This window comes from Dendrobates tinctorius, unplaced genomic scaffold, assembly GCF_039654945.1.
Source record: "Dendrobates tinctorius isolate UK_male_01 unplaced genomic scaffold, ASM3965494v1 ptg000177l, whole genome shotgun sequence".
Classification (NCBI taxonomy): domain Eukaryota; kingdom Metazoa; phylum Chordata; class Amphibia; order Anura; family Dendrobatidae; genus Dendrobates; species Dendrobates tinctorius.
This window is the reverse complement of record NW_027361844.1, coordinates 258,620-276,271: the sequence shown is the minus strand read 5'-3', so window position 1 is coordinate 276,271 and position 17,652 is coordinate 258,620. Positions and strand designations below refer to the sequence as shown.

Below are 17,652 nucleotides of genomic sequence, written 5' to 3'. Positions count from 1 at the left end.
CCAGACGGGTTTCCCATTGAATTGTACTGAAAATACAGGGACGTATTGGCACCACTTCTTTTAAGAGTGTTTAGGGGGATCTGGGAGGGGGAATGTTTAACGGACTCCTTCTATGAAGCTAATGTTATTATACTTAAGAAAGAAGTGAAAGACCCCCTTGAGTGTGGATCTTATTGCCCCATATCGCTGGTTAATGTGGACTATAAAATTTTCACCAAGGTTATGGCCACTAGACTGTACACGGTTATATTGAATCTTATACACCCTGACCAGACTTATTTCTCGCCTGGTAAGAGCACCTCTATTAATATCAGACGGGTCCAATCGGTAATTCAATATAGTTCTTTAGTGCCGGATAATAACTGGGCTTTGGCGTCATTGGACCAGGGCTGTGGAGTCGGTAAGCCAAACCTGCGACTCCGACTCCTCAATTTCCCTTACTCCGACTCCAACTCCGACTCCACGACTCCGACTCCGACTCCCACACATATTGCTTATATTTAAGTGAAAAGTTTATTGTAGTACAATGTGAACCTCAGACATTTAATCATTTTTATGATCCAATAATCAAGATATTTAGACAGAACAGAATATATATTGGTGTACTACCCGGTTTTCATTCTTTTTGGTACAGATACGATATGGATAGACAGATATGGATAAATGGATAGATAGAGCAGATTTCTAATCTGCTTTTGCTATTGAAAACATTATCTATGAGCTCCAAAACCTTTCAGGTGATGCAGTTTTTTAAAAAGATGATCAGCTTTTGCAGCTGAAAAACGTATCCTCAAAAAACACAGGAAAAACGCTGTGTGTGAATGTAGCCTTAGATCAGGAATAGAACAGCCATTTATAGGACATTTCATAACTTTCCCAAACTCCTATGAAAAAATTTTCAGCACATCCTGCATTGAATTACTGTACCCAATTTATTATATATTTTAGGAGTCGGAGTCGGTCCATTTTATACCGACTCCAACTCCGACTCCGACTCCACCAAAATGAGCACCGACTCCGACTCCGACTCCACAGCCCTGCATTGGACATGGCTAAAACCTTTGATTCTCTTGAATGGCCCTTCTTGTTTGCATGTCTACGGAGATATGGCTTTGGTGCTAAGTTTCAAAAGTGGATCGGTACAATATATGCAAAACCTAAAGCTCATATAATTATAAATAACTCTGAATCAGAATCATTTTCTCTATCTAGGGGAACACGTTAGGGGTACCCAATGTCCCCGGCCCTCTTTGCGCTTGCAATCGAGGCACCAGCAAAACGCATACGGTCCTCTCCAAATATTAAAGGTATAGACATAGCTGATCGTCCAGACACTATTGGCTTATATGCTGATGATATGGTGTTATTCATGGATCGGACAGAAGATTATTCATGGATAGGACAGAAGAGACGCTCCCACATGTGACTACTATTATAGATAAATTTAGTAAATTCTCGGGACTATATATCAATTGGGATAAATCCACCCTATTATCCCTCTCTCGTAGCCCAACGGCCCACCTTGATACCTTATCTTTGTTGCCTGTGGTGTCTCATTTTAAATATTTAGGAATTAATATATCCAAAAATAGTGAGCTTTACCTACAGCTCAATATCACTCCCTTACTGGAATTATTCAAAGTTAAATTTGCCTCGTGGGGTAACTTCCATTTTCTGTAGCCTGCCGTATAAATATAATTAAAATGGTCTTACTTCCTAAGCTCAGCTACTCCCTCCAACATAGTGCGGTATTGATCCAAAAATCCTTCTTCACGAATTTAAATTCCCTGACCACGTCTTTCATATGGGGGAAAGCCAGACCCAAGCTTAATCTCTCCACCCTGTAAAGGTCCAAACAGTTGGGTGGATCGGCGTTCCCGGATTTTTATTTACTCGAATATAAGCCGAGATTTTCAGCCCATTTTTTTTTTTTTTTTGCTGAAAGTCCCCCTCTCGGCTTATATTCGAGTCATATACGCCAGGGGGTCGGAGGGGGAGGGGGAGCGGGGGTGTTAGGTCATACTTACCCCTCCTGGAACGGTCTCTGCAGCCCCCCTGCTTGTCCCACTGTCTCCCTTCCTTCCTTCAGCGGTCACATGGTACCACTCATTAAACTCATGAATATGCGCATATTCATGAGTTTAATGAGCGGTACCACGTGACCGCTGAAGGCAGGAAGGGAGACCGTGGGAGAACGGAGCTGCAGAGACCGCGCCAGGATGGGTTAAGTATAGGCTATATTCACCTGTCCCAGCTCCATCGCTGCTTGCTGCTGTCTGATGTGTCCTCTGTCAGTGACATTCAGACAGCAGAGGGCGCGGTGACGTGGTTAGTGCGTGCCGTATCCTCTGCTACCTGAACATCACAGACAGATGACGCGGCAGACAGCGGTGAGCAACAGCGATGGACACAGGACAGGTGAAAGTCTCAGGTGCCGGGTCCTGAGCCAGCAGTGACACCAGCACCTGACACCCAGCGATGAGAGGTGAGTATGTCATTTTTTGGCACCAGGCTTCGACGGAACAGGTTTGTAAGGCAGCAACCTGGTCCAGCCTGCACACGTTTGCCAAACATTACAATATCCATACTCGGGGTTCAGCGGATGCGAGCCTAGGTAGAAGGATTCTCCAAGCAGCGGTGGCGTACCTTTTGACAGGAGGTGTATGTAGCTTGGATCGGTGACTCAACTTCCCACCCAGGGGCTGCTTTAGGACGTCCCACAGTACCTGTATTCCCCAATGAGGCGAAGGAGAAACATGGATTTTTGTGATAAACTCACCGTAAAATCCTTTTCTCCGATATGCTCATTGAGGGACACAGCACCCACCCTGATAGCCAGTTGGCTCTTGTTTGTTTAATTAATGTGCATTTTCGTTATTAGGGTGGTTCTTTTCTAGACATATTGTTATCTGCATTAAGGCTGATTTTTTGTTGTTTTCCTACTGCTTTTGCACTAAACTGGTTTCTGCCCACAATCAGGGCGAGGGTGTATACTGTGGAGGAGGAGCTAACCTTTTTTTTTCACTTAGTGTCAGCCTCCAGGCAGCAGTAGCATACACCCACAGTACCTGTGTCCCCCAATGAGCGTCTCGGAGTATAGGATTTTACGGTGAGTTTATCACAAAAATCCATGTATCAAAACGGGCTGTTTAGGGAAATATGACAAGATTTGGGACAGGGGGAATTCTTCTCATCTTACTGTACTGGGACATGGTGGCCTGACAGCATCATGAATATCATGGTTAAAATACATCGAGGCATATTCTATGCCATCATATAGCTGTTATTACACAGAGGTACTTGACGGCGGGATAGAATAGTTATAGTTTAATTAGGTATATATCATTTTTGAGATATATGTTACCAAATAGATTTTAAGGTGAGTAATGATTTTTTTTTTTTTGTTCACTTGGTCAGTGGTTCATTATGCGTACAGCAATATATGGACTCATGACACTGAAACTGTGCGAACAATTTATTAGGCTGTGTTCACACACAGCGTTTTTTTTTCGCGGTTTTCCCGCCGATTTACCAAAAAATCCGCTCAGAAAACTCTTAAAAGAAGCTTCCCATTCATTTTAATGCATTTTGCACTTTTTGTGCATATTGATGCATTTTTTACCGCGAAAAAACGCTTTGTGGTAAAAAAAAACGCAGCATGCTCTTTAATTTCGCGGTAAATTCCCCATTTCTGGCTATTTTCTATGTGTCTGGGGACGCGTGGAAAAAAACGTGCGTTTTCTGGGAAAGAGTCCTGTTTTTATGCAGAAATTTTCTGCATACGTGTGCACATAGCCTTATTGTACAAATTTGTTGTCATTTTGTAATTACTTTGACAGGTATATGTATACTGGCTTGGTTGTATACATGTGTATATATTGTTTATGGTTAATAAACGATTTAAAAAAAAAATCTCAATTGATACTCCTTCCCTTCTGAGCACTGCCGTGCGCCTAAAGATTGGTCTTCCTCCACATATGGGGTATCGGTGTATTCAGGAGAAATTGCACAACAAATATTGTGGTTCCTTTTCTCCTGAAACCCTTGACAAAATAAAAAAAAATTGTGTCCAAAGAAAAATTTGGGAGAAAAAAAGTTAAATGTTAATTTTTTCCTTCCACATTGCTTCAATTCTTGTGAAATACAGAAAGGGTTAATAAACTTCTTGAATGTAATTTTGACCTTGAGGGGTGCGGTTTTTAGAATGGTGTCACGTTTGGGTATTTTCTGTTATATTGACCCCCCAAACTCACTTCAAATGTGAGGTGGTCTCTAAAAAAAAAAAATGGCTTTGTAAATTTTGTTGGAAAAATGAGAAATCGCTGGATTTGGTTCCAAAATTGTGCTGATGTAAAGTAGACATGTGGGAAATGCTATTTATTAACTATTTTTTGTGACCTAACTCTCTGATTTAAGGGCATAAATATTAAAAGTCTGAAAATTGCAACATTTTAAAAATTTTAACCATATTTCCATTTTTTTCATAAATAAACGCAAGTCATATTGAAGAAACTTTACCACTAACATGAAGTACAATATGTCACGAAAAAACAGTCTCAGAATCAGCGGGATCCATGGAAGCGTTCCAGAGTTATAAGCATATAGTGACAGTGGTCCGATTTCAAAATTAAGGCCTGGTCAATAACCTACAAAATGGCTAGGTCCTTAAGGGGTTAATTGCTTTTTTCTATTTGTGGCTGCAAAGAAAAATTATAAAAATTATGCATTATTTATATGTAACCTAAAATATTGTTAAATATTGCAATTTATCTCACATAAAACAATACCTCCTACAGCCACATTAGTGAAAAAAAAAATTGTGGCTGCTACTAAGGGGATAACACAGGGCCGGCACAGCATTAACTCAGCGTGGATGGGACTTATATTATTTCTTTCTTCCCACCCCAATTGACCAACGAAGACTTACAATCCGTGTTCAGATAGCTATGCTTTCAGTTTATATCCAATCCTTCCGCCAAGAAGTTTCCACTCCCCAGATCCTCATAGATTTCGGTGAACTGTCAGGATTCTCCGTGTCTTTGCAATGTGTGCACTTTTATCAGGCAAAGTCATAAATAGTGGGATCAGCTCATTTTGTATCAAATAAATATTTTTTCTAAATACAATCCAGGAACCTCATCCAACCCGACTATCTGCAGAAGAAGCTTTACTGAAACAGACCAAACTGGACAGTGGAACACTGAACTTATTCCAAAACCTCACAGAGCTGAAGTCGTTCTTTATAAAGGTAATCTGGGGAACAGATCAACCACAAAGTAGCAGACTGCCACATGTAACAAATGATTTATAACTTTGCATAAAGTTACTGTCTATAAAGTTCTGACTATCCATTCTATGTGTATTTATAATGTGATTGTAAAGAAATGTTCCTTTAGCTTTGTATGTCTTCCTTTAGGGTATTAGCGATGAAATTCCTATGGTTAAAGCCATCGTCCCAAAGAGTCAGTTACGCTCCTTTATTTCTCAGGGAAGCCCAGAAACATTGGTGAGTTACAGAAAAACTGGCGTATAGCTAAGTGGGAAGTTACATGTCACCTGAAGGTTCTATGACCCACAAAAACAGCGGAACTTGCCATTTTGTATTCATAGCGAATCTGTCAGGAGGTTTATGCACAACTATAGGAAAAAATAAAGTAAGTGACTCAGCGTTAGAATCAACTATAGGAAAAAATAAAGTAAGTGACTCAAGCGTTAGAATCATGGTCTTTGTCTTTATTGTATGCTGGTATCAGATCAAGCAGGCTAAACCTGGTGACCGATTCCCTTTTATAGATTTGTCATTAAAATCTAATTTGGCTTCTGGTAGTTTTATTCTATTAATTTCCATGGAAAGTGTTAAAGCACCACTCCAGCTTTTATATTTTAGCGCTGGAGTGGTGCCACTAATGTAAGTTTCCTAACCCTGGTATTATACACATCAGCTGCTGTCTTGTACTTTTCCCAGCACTGTGCCGTCATCTTGTGACCGCAGCTTCTGACTGACCAGAAATCAGAGGTAACGGTCACAAGCTTTCAGTGCAAGTCTATGAGATCTTCTTTTGGCCTCATTCTGGCTCTCATAGACTTACATTGAGTTGTGACCTCAGACTCGCCCAGCAAACACTCAAGTAATCCGGCAGGTCACAAACTTCTGAAGATTTCGGCTGGTGAGTATATTACTAGGGGCAAGGAACTTAGAATAGGAACACCATCTAACAGTAAAATAAAATTAAAAAATATGCAAGAGTGGTGGTTTAATCATATTATACCTTGCGGGTTTGTGTTACCCAAATGACACCCAAAAGTGAAATTATTCCACTCTTTATCTGTTGTATTGTAGCTCTCATAGTACAAAAATATTCTAAGCCAGTTAGGTGCAGTAAGTGAAAAGACTATACCGGAAGGGACCACTTTTGTCAGAACTACCACTCCAGCTGGGCTCCCCAACTTTGGGTTGTCTTACCAGTAAGGTCCACTTCATAGTTTGAGAAGCACATATTTAAGCATTAAGGGACAAATTTTAATTTTTTCAAAATGCTTTGTTTGGGAAGCTCTAAAATCTTCTGTTGCAGATTTTGCTGTAGCAGTCTGAGACTGAGAAGAGTCCAACTATAGCTTTCATGTATAACTTTTTAGCCAATCAAATAACAGCAGGATTAACAAAATCGCCCTCCATACACATGAAACTAATGCCGACCAAACCCACTGATATTGATTTGTTTGGCCGAAGGTCTAATGTGTATTGGAGAGTTGGTCAACTGATGGTCAGGGGAGACATCAATCGCTCATGTCCGATTTTGGACTGCCGATTGAATTGTTCTTTTGAAGATAAGTCACCTGATGATGTCAGCAGCCTTTTCATAGAGAACATAGGAACGCGTGGCCTAACTGTATACTCTTAATCACCACCTGTTCTCATCTGGAATAAATTCATTTATACAAGTATTGGTAAATGAAAAAAATTAGAAGATGCCAAACCATTCACTGTTATATTTCCTGTGCGTCATCCTAAAATTAAAAGCTGACATCTGACCTGAATCCTCTTGCAGCAGTGTTCAGTAATAATGCCCATCGTGTATGTGCTCGGCAATGGTTTGAAACCATTAGCCATGTGATATTACTCATTCACTTTCTTATTTGTCTGGTTTAGGTGACAGTAAGTCAGAGTCTGGTTATTGGAACCCATGGATGGCTGCCATATGACAAAAACATTTCAAATTATTTTACCTTTACCAAGGACCAAACTGTATCTAATCAAAAGTAAGTGTAAATCTAGAGAAGTATGAGCACAAAACACATTGCTTCTTGGTAATCTAGTCAAGCTCAAGGCACAAGAGTGCACCTGATTCAGTGCAGGTGGTGAATGTGCAAGTATAGTGGGGTGTTCTCACTGCCAGGGCTGTGGAGTCGGTAATCCATACCTGACCACACTGAAATACTTCCACATAATAGTTTCTGGTGTAAAGAGGCAGGTGATAAAATGTATATGCACATGAATACAGAAGCACAGGCAGTGTTTTTCTTATAGGGGAAAAGGCCCCATCTCACATGGCGAGATCGCTGATGCGTCACCGATTTTGAGACGCAACAGCGATCTCGCTACATGTGACACATAGCGGCGACCGCCCCCCCCGTTGGATATCGCTGATCGTGCTCGAATGTCCTGAGTCATATTTTCATCGTCGGCGTCCCTCTGGCCAGCATGCATCGCTGTGTTTGACGCCGACAAGCAACTCAGGGACGCAGGCTGGAATCGTTCAGAATAGCTGCTGTGTGACAACGCACCAGCGATCCTTACCAGGTTGTATTGTTGTCGGGATCGTTGCTGCGTCGTTGAAGAGATCTGCCTGTTTGGCAGCTTACTAGCGACCATGTAGCGACACACCAGCGATCCTTACCAGGTCGTATCGTTGTCGGGATCGCTCGTGCGTCGCTATGTGAAACGGGGCCCTAACACTGTAACTCTGGCTACGGAGAGCACAGCATCTGAAAAACTACATCCATCAAGATGATTTCCAGAGCTAATTGGCACTGAATTTTGGATTTAAAAGATGGAAAAGAAAAAATAATAGGTACACATTAAAGTTAAACTATATCTACTTGAACATTGATCAATTAGGGAAACAAATCATGAATTTATCTCATTTTTAGAACTCAGAGGGTTGTGTCCGGCCCATTTGCTCCTGGCCTTGAGATATCATCCAAACTGTTTGCCATGTCCCATGATGGGAAAGTGTTGTACAGTGGTGGTCACTGGGATAACAGCATCAGAGTGACTTCATTAGCTAAAGGCAAAGTGATTGGACAGCACATCCGACATATGGGTAAGAATCTCACTTATATAAATAGCAAAAGCTATTGGATTCTTGTTTTAAACTTTTTGATGGTTTTGGGTCACATCAGCCATAAACAATGATTTTATCACATTCCCCCACAGTTTAGTGTTGTCTGATTAGACGTCTAGTAACCAGTCACGTTGAACATGCCGTCTGCCAGTATGATATTTAAAGACTGGGAAAGCTGAACAGATTCATATATAGGTGTTTGTAAAAGGATTCAGTGTAACATGTATTTCTCGTTCGCCTTATTGGGGGACACAGAGACCATGGGTGTACGCTGCTGCCACTAGGAGGCTGACACTATGCACAAAAAAAGGTTAGCTCCTCCTCCGCAGTGTACACCCCACCGACCGGCAGGAAACTCCTCAGTTTAGCTTAGTGTCAGTAGGAGGTGGACACGGGTCTTTCATTAGACCCTTATCTACCTCGATGTGCGTCGTTCCGTTTCAGGTTCTGGAGGGATACAGTGTGAATAGTCACAACTGTACTCCCACAAGGAGGCTTTGAGTACGGCGTGTACTGCCACCCCGTATCCTCATAGCTCTCCACAGCGGGACCAAGTGCTCAGCACGGGTGCGTGCCAGCGATCCAGATGGTCCTCGCTCCCTGTCTCCCACCCACTCGCCCACCAGAGCCTGTCGGTTTGGATGAGACGCGGCCACAACAAGAGACAGATCAGACAGCGTGGGATAATGAGGTACCTTTATTGAATACAAGACGGAGGTAAGTATGGGGTCCGAGTCGCGTCCTCCTCATACCTAGATGGGCATCTCGGCGGCTCCAATATTGTTCAAAGCGGCCACTGCGGCTGCCGCAATTACTCCTGGCCCTGGCATCAGTAGGGGTCTTGCCCGGCGTTTTCCCCCTCCTTTAGTCCTTGGCGCAGCAGATATCAGCGGCGTTCTGCAGAACGGTTGCCGCGGCAGCGCTGCGGGACCTCCGCGCCGCCCCTCGCTGACAGGCGGCCGCCGCTATTAATTTAGGCCCCGGCTTCATTTCGGGCCTTCTTCAGCGTTGCGGCCACGCCCCCCGCCCCCTTCTCCTAAGCGGGCTTCTCTCCCGCCCGTTCTAGGCCTGCCCACCGCTCTCTTTGATCCTAGCCTGTTCTTGGCCAGCGGGCGGTGCCTTCCTTCAGCTTCGGCGGCTAGCTCCGCCCTTCTTCCTCTGAAAGCGCACGTTCCTCCTGCTCTCAGGCCGCCGCCATCTTCGCAGCCTGTCAGCCGGACACCGCTCTCCGCAGCCTGTCAGCCGGATACCGCTCTCTGCTGCCCTACATCTTCCGACAAGTCGTGTGGCACGTTCCCTAGGGACACCGGACCGTGAGTATCTCTGCATCTGCAGACTGACACCCTCCTCTGCCTTTTTGACCCCCAACCTTCCGGCAGCAGGACAGCCTACTCCCCTCTGCCTGGACTGCAGCAACCCCATTCAGCAAGACTCCATCCAGGAGCCATCTATTGCGCCATGTGGAAGCGAACCCCCCATTACTGGTTGGGCCTCGTCTCCTTCTCAATCTGTGGCAGACCTCACCAGGGTGTCTCAGTCCCTAGTAGCCGTCCTTGATAGGTTGCCCCTGGACACGTCTGCAGGGTCCAGCAGGTCACATGATGCTCCATTTGAGCCAGCCAGCAGAAGCCGCAAAAGGTCCAGACAGGACCTCCGGCCGGGATCCTCTCCTGGCCTCACATCCCCACATAGTCCTTCCCAGCAGTCGCCCTCCCGTGCCTCCTCACCCAAGTCAGGTGAAGCGCTTTCGGATGTGTCATCCGAAGAGATCTTAATGCTGGATTCGGACCAGGACGCGGACGTGAAGGTTACGGTACAGAACCTCATTGCTGCGATTAAACACGCCTTCGAAATCTCAGACTCCCCTGCGAAATCCTCAGAACAGGAGGTTTCGTTCAGACGGGCAGAAACACCTTCCAGGGTCTTCGCTTTCCAATCCGAGTTTGGCAGGATCCTTACCAGGGAAAGAGAAAATCCAACCAGGCGCTCTCAAAGAGGGAAGCGCCTCGGCGTGCTGTACCCGTTTGCCAAGGAGCTCACCGACAACTGGTCCGCTTCCCCCTCGGTAGACGCACCCGTGTCCAGACTTTCTGACAACACGGTCCTCCCGATTTCAGGTGTGGTGGCATCACTAAAGGATTCTAATGTTAGAATTATAGAATCTTTAGCAAAGTCAACATTCGAAGCGGCTACAGCAGTGCTAAGCCCAGCCTTCGCTTCATCTTGGGTAGCGAAGGCCAGAGCCACTTGGGCAGAGGAACTCCGCAAGGGCATCCTAGTTAAAGCCCAACCAGAGCAATTGGCCAAACTGGCCAACCAGATCTCTAATGCATGGGATTATCTGTTCTCTGCCTCCTTGGATGCCGCGTCTTGCGCAGTTCAGGCGTCAAGCAACGTGGTAGCAATCCGACGTTCAATTTGGCTCAAGGCTTGGCAGGCGGATTTGGCTTCAAAAAAGGTCCCTTACCAATCTGCCTTTTCAGGGAGCGTGTCTCTTCGGATCCCAGCTGGACCAGATTATTAAGGACGCCGCTGGAGGCACGAGTTCCCTCCTCCCTCAGTCCAAGCCTCGCAGACCTCCGTTAAGACGTCAGTTTCAGCCCTTTCGGACTTTCCGCCGCTTCAATGCGGCAGACAACTTCTCTAACCAACAGAGACCGCAGGCACGCCAGGATAGAGAAAAGGTGTCCTTCAGACCCATTCCCTCCTGGCAATCTCACAACTCCCAGGGCAGATCCTCCAGATCTGGACGGTCCACATCAGCATGACTATCAACGAACTCTCGAGGGTCCTTCCCAATTAGGAGGTCGACTCCCTTTCTTCAGAGACGTCTGACTTGCCTCAGTAGAGGACGCTTGGGTCAGGGAGGTTGTATCATCAGGATACACGATAGAGTTCGTTTCTCATCCCCGGGATCGTTTCTTCAAGTCCTGACCTCCAAAAGATCCCGCCTTAGTTCCGGGGTTCTTTGCGTCCATCGCCTATCTCCTCAATTCCGGAGTGATAGTGCCCGTTCCCGAATCAGAACGTTTCACAGGGTTTTATTCAAACCTGTTCGTGGTACCGAAAAAAGGCGGTACAGTTCGCCCCATCTTGGACCTCAAGTTACTCAACAAGAGAGTCCGACTGCGTCATTTCCGAATGGAGTCTCTTCGGTCAGTAATCGCTTCCATGGAAACCCAGGAGTTCATGTGTTCAATAGACATCTAAGATGCCTATCTACACGTTCCCATATTCTCCGGCCCTCAGAAATTCCTGCATTTCGCGATTTGCCAGGAACATTACCAGTTTGTTGCACTACCGTTCGGTCTCGCCTCCGCACCCAGAGTGTTTACAAAGATCATGGCGGCGTTGATGGCCTTGTTGAGAATCAGAGGTCTTGTTCTTTTTCCGTACCTCGATGACATTCTGATCACAGCTCCGTCCTTTCATCAAGCTCACCAAAGTATTACCATCGTCCTCGACACCCTGTCCAATTTCGGGTGGCTCATCAACAAAAAGAAGTCCTGCCTGGTTCCGACACAATGTCTTGTGTTTCTGGGTCTATTGTTCGACACTCGTCGATCAAGGGTTTTTCTCCCACAAGAAAAGATTTGCTCCCTGCAGCGGGATGTACGATCGCTACAGATCTTACGACTTCCATCTCTCCGGACAATAATGAAAGTCCTAGGAAAGATGGAGGCAGCGACAGAGGCGGTTCCCTTTGCCCAATTTCACATCAGACCTCTCCAACACGCCATCCTGTCTCGGTGGAACAGGTCTGTTTTTTCTCTGGACCACCCAGTTCGTCTTTCATACCGGGTCAAGCAGTCCCTCAATTGGTGGCTGACGTCTCCACTCATCTCCCTAGGACGGTCTTTCCTCCCCATTCACTGGCAGCTTGTGACGCCGTTTGCCAGCATCTCGGCTGTGGAGCAGTGTTCCGCGAACACACTGTTTAGGGTCCGTGGTCAACGCAGGAGTCAGCCCTGCCGATCAACGTTCTCGAGATACGAGCGATTTATCTGTCTCTCGTTCACTGGGAGAGACTTCTCAGGGGCCTGACTATCCAGATTCAGACAGACAATGCCACAGTGGTGGCATATGTCAACCGCCAAGGGGGGGACACGGAGTGTCTCAGCCCTGGCAGAGGTGTCCAAGATTCTAAATTGGGCAGAGGTTTCAGTCCCGGCTATATCCGCGGTGCACGTTCCCGGCGTGGACATCTGGACCGCCGATTTTCTCAGCCGCGAGGGTCTTGCGGCGGGAGAGTGGTCCCTACATCCGGAGGTATTTCTTCAGCTTTGCCGTTGTTGGGGAACAGCGGACGTAGATCTGCTAGCTTCTCTCCTCAACAGGAAAGTCCCACAGTTTGTATCCAGGGCTCGAGATCCCCTCGCAGTGGGCGCCGACGCTCTGGCCATTCCTTGGTCGCAGTTCGAGCTCCCCTACCTGTTCCCTCCCCTGCCTCTTCTTCCCAGGTTGTTGAAGGTAATCAAGGCGGAAGGAATTCCAGTCATCCTCATCGCCCCGAATTGGCCCAAAAGGTCTTGGTTCGCGGACGCCGTTAACCTTCTCGCTGACGCCCCCCGGAAGCTTCCAGACAGGGCAGATCTGCTGTCTCAAGGTTCGATTTGCCACCCCAATTCTCGGCCTCTCAATTTGACGGCGTGGCTGTTGAGACCGAGGTTTTGAAACGATCAGGCTTTTCGGATCGAGTTATTCAGACCATGATCCGGGCCAGAAAGCCATCGTCTTCCAAAATTTATTACCGTACTTGGAAGGCCTATTTCACTTGGTGCGAGGCCAACGACATTCCGCCCATGCGTTTTTCGCTCCCTTCTGTCCTGGCGTTTCTTCAGGCAGGGCTTGATGCAGGCCTTGCCCTCAGCTCTTTAAAAGGTCAAGTTTCGGCGCTGTCCGTTTTATTTCAGAAGACGTTGGCCTCCCGTCCTCAGGTCAAAACCTTCCTTCAAGGTGTGGCTCATGCGGCTCCTCTGTACCGAGCGCCCGTAGATCCTTGGGATCTTAATTTGGTTCTCAAGGTTCTGCAAGGTCCTCCCTTTGAACCTCTCAGGGAAGTTTCCCTATCTCTCCTTTCATGGAAAGTAGCCTTCCTAGTAACCATCACCTCCATCCGGCGCGTGTCGGAATTGGCGGCCCTCTCTTGCCGCTCTCCTGTCTTGGTACTCTACCAGGACAAGGTAGTTCTGCGGTCTCCGCCCTCTTTCCTTCCTAAGGTGGTGTCAGCTTTCCACCTGAATGAGGACATTGTTCTCCCGTCATTTTGTCCGGGTCTAGCTCATCCTCGGGAGCGGTCCTTGAACAAGCTGGACTTGGTCAGGGCGATGAAGGTCTACCTAGCTAGGACGACCCCTTTGCGGAAGACAGACTCTCTCTTCGTCATTCCAGATGGGGGGCGGAAAGGTCACCCGGCTTCCAAAGCTACTATTGCTCGCTGGATCAGATCGGCAATTTTGGAGGCCTTCCGGGTTAAGCATCGAGCGCACTCTACCCGGGCAGTGGGTGCTTCCTGGGCGGTACGCCACAGAGCCTCCACGCTGCAGCTTTGCAAAGCTGCATCCTGGTCATCGGTTCACACGTTTGTGAAAATTCTACAAAGTCCACACCTACGCTTCGGCAGACGCCAGCCTAGGTAGAAGGATTCTGCAGGCAGCGGTGGTGAGTCCACTGGCCTGATGGAAGTTTTTTCCCACCCCAGGGACTGCTTTGGGACGTCCCATGGTCTCTGTGTCCCCCAATAAGGCGAACGAGAAAACAGGATTTTTGGGTTGCTTACCGTAAAATCTGTTTCTCGGAGCCTTCATTGGGGGACACAGCACCCTCCCATGTTCTACAACTCCTGTTCTTACTTTGGTTGGTTACAGTTGAGTTGTTTGTTCTGTTTTCACTCTATTCTGTTACTTCTCCTACTGCTTTCTCACTAACTGAGGAGTTCCCTGCCAGTCGGTGGGGTGTACACTGCGGAGGAGGAGCTAACCTTTTTTTGTGCATAGTGTCAGCCTCCTAGTGGCAGCAGCGTACACCCATGGTCTCTGTGTCCCCCAATGAAGGCTCCGAGAAACAGATTTTACGGTAAGCAACCCAAAAATCCTGTTTTTATTCACTGAAGACCCTGCTTATCCAGGGCTTAATAGTCAAGTGGGGGGATCTCACAGCTATCACTTTTTTGAATGGTAAACCCAGGTTGAGCAGAATTTCTGTATGAATAATTTATAAGTTACAGTGAATCTTTTCTTAAAAACTGTATATCCAACAAGCTGCCCATCGAAAGTACAGGAAAGATATATATCTTTGTACCGTGTTAACTTAGCCAGTAGATAGAAAAATATTTAGAATTGAGAGTCCTCAGTGGTTGATACCTTCTAATGGCGAACTAAAAAGATGGTACTCAACAGGGCACAGAAATAATGCAATAGATAAGACAAGAGACGTGAATCAGATTGCATTGTTTCTGTGCCCTGTTGTGTATAAATATGTGATTCTTCAGACTTTGTATTAGTCTATGCCTGATGACGATACCCGAGTAGTTTCTTACATTTGTTACCATCTATTCAGTTAGCCATTAAAAGGTATCAACCACTGAGGACTCTCAATTCTGAATATTTTTCTATAGATAGTACAGCATCCTCACTTGACGGCTTCTAAAGCTTGTGATATAGATTGTGGGACATAGTCCATAAAATATGGTGGCCGTGCATGCCCAATAAGTACTCCGGCTTGTTCTCGGCTGTTTTTAAAATAACTGGCAGACAATATTTTCAGGTTTGTTTTGTTGGAATTTTAATGTGATTTTGTCAAATCCAAGTCAGAACTAGTGATTACTAATGATAATGACTCTGCCACTTTATAAAATTTAAAAAAAATATAAAAAATGAAGTCAGTTGTACAAATAGATAACAACGCTTTATTTCTCTCATTTTTGAACCTCCTCCCCGCATGTAATAGACATTGTGACCTGCCTAGCCACAGATTACTGTTGTATTAATCTAATTTCTGGATCTCGGGACAGAACCTGCATGATTTGGCAGATCTCACAACAGGTTGGTGATTGCTTTTCTTATACAATTTTTTAATTTTCTACTACTCATGTTGGGAAGTAACTTTTATTTTCAAAGTGAACCTGTTCTGATATTTATGAGGCACAAATCATGGGCAGCATAATTCAGTGCCTGGCTGCATGCTTACAGACATGTATATTTTTGTCTGAAATATTGGAACATTATATGGTTAGTAGTTGTGGCCGGGGAACATACACTAGTCCAATGCCATCCTGAGCTTGCTTCCCCCAGCACTGCTTCAAGTGATTGCCTGCTGTCTAACACAGCAAAAGACCTGTCGATCACCTGCAGCGGATCTGCGAATTTTAACTATATTTCACAAAAGAGAGTGAGATACTGCAACACTATTTCAGAGAAAAAGATACCTGGCTGCAATCATGCCGTCATTGTCTGATTCATGGTGCCCATGAGTAGGAAGCATATGTCGCGCGACAGGTTGTGGATATGATTGTGGATTTCAGATGTTGTTTGTTTTTTGTTATTTATTTTTTTAGTGCAATTATGTTGTATAGTACTACATCGATGGTTAAAATGGACTGTGTCATTAATACAAAAAAACCTTCGAACCAAAGTTTACAAAATCACACCTATAATGAGACCCGTGATAATATAAATACCTTACTAAAGGATATTGATGCTGTCCACCGAAAGTTAATATTCATAATCCAAAAAACAAGCTAAAGGGCATCAGTCTACAAGATAGAAGAACTTTATGGGTTTTGTGAAGGACCTGGTTGAGTTCTGAGTCAGAACACATTTGATTCAGAGTACGGTATTTTATTTGGAGCCAGATTTGGTTCAAGGACCTCTAGACATGGTTCAGCATGTTGTCTTCTATACTTTATTGTTGGGAAGCAGAACGTATAGTTATAGCTTTTTTTATTTTCATGAAGATTTTTTGCAATAGTCTGGAATAAGGATAACCTGTCACCTGGATTGCTTACGTAGCTCCCACCAGCCCGGAGTTTATCTCGGCAGAAGTTAGTTTTTGCCACACCACATTCGCAGACCTATGCTGTTCTATGTTTTTCTTCATTGTAGCTGTATGACGGCTTGTTTTTAGCTGATGAGCTGCATTTCCAATGGAACCATTTTGTGGCATGTATAACTTGCTCATTAACTATTTGATTATGAAGAAATAAAAAGAACACCGCAATGATGCCATTTTTTTCATGTATTCCCCCATACAGCTTAATACTGTTACTTTTCTTCAGTGGGTTGATATGATTACAGGAATGCCAGTAGTGTATAGTTTTTGGATTTTTTTTTCTACTATTTTTTTCTCATCGATGTAGCGATAAGGGGATTTTTCCTTCAGTGTAGAACAATATGTTCCACCTTTAAAAACTGCATAACAAGATTCACAATTTGTGGTAAAAATATGTGGGTTTTGTCACTTTTTCTACATACTTAACAAGTATACAATAAAATAGTGTTAATGTAATGACGACCAAACTGTTATTTATAAATGACATTTTTATCTACATGTCATGGAAACTGTTCATGTTATCACCCCCCAATATCAGAGACCATATTTGCTGTTTGTCACATATATTTTTCCAGAAAAGCAGCGAGAAGAGGAGCTCTTGCTCATCTAATTACTTCTCCATCCAATAAGGGCTCAATAAGGTGTTACTGATTTCTCTCATACACAGAAGATGAACGGATTTTTCATCAGTGTTTTTGTTTTTTTTTATTAGATTTAGGTCAGTGTATTAGGTTTTAACCATCAGTGTTTCATCAGTGATTTTTTTTCGTATGAAAAAATAAATATATTATAAAGCTTCTCCTACCCATTTCAATGTTAACTGATGACATCCGAGTGCAGTTTGCGCTGTCACAAAGATTCTGTTTGGCTATGTTCACACATAGCGTCTTTGCTTCGATTTTTTTTTTTTTTTTTTTTTTTTTTTGCAAGCAAAGCCTGCTCTCTTGGCAGTAAAGCATATACTTACAAAAAGCAGTTTTCACTGCGTTTTTCAGAATCCCAAAGTTCAGCTTTGCTTCCACCATACAAGCATGAACAATGCAAGGTGTGATGTCACCAATCAAAGATCTATGTTAAAGCCATAAAACCATTTTGCAAAAAAAAGGGCAATTTGATAAAAATGTTTTTTCCCCCTAAATAATTTGAGGTCTGAAAAAATAGTGACTATTCTGAAAAAAGTTCACAAGTTCATGAAAAAATACACAATTACAATTGTTACAGCGAGGGGAGTTGAATTGGTCATGAATAGTTTACCTAT

The 17,652-nt window shown here is 44.6% G+C and overlaps 1 protein-coding gene across 3 annotated transcripts in view; it reads left to right on the top strand.

Moving 5' to 3' along the window:
* Positions 1-17,652, top strand: part of NBEAL1 (neurobeachin like 1) — a 363,036-nt gene that overhangs the window by 315,150 nt on the left and 30,234 nt on the right. For all 3 annotated transcript variants that reach the window (XM_073551440.1, XM_073551438.1, XM_073551439.1), the window contains 5 exons: positions 5,132-5,248; positions 5,417-5,506; positions 7,151-7,260; positions 8,152-8,324; positions 15,294-15,388. In XM_073551440.1, coding sequence (XP_073407541.1) covers positions 5,132-5,248; positions 5,417-5,506; positions 7,151-7,260; positions 8,152-8,324; positions 15,294-15,388 — 585 coding nt within the window. The remainder of the gene's footprint in view (positions 1-5,131; positions 5,249-5,416; positions 5,507-7,150; positions 7,261-8,151; positions 8,325-15,293; positions 15,389-17,652) is intronic.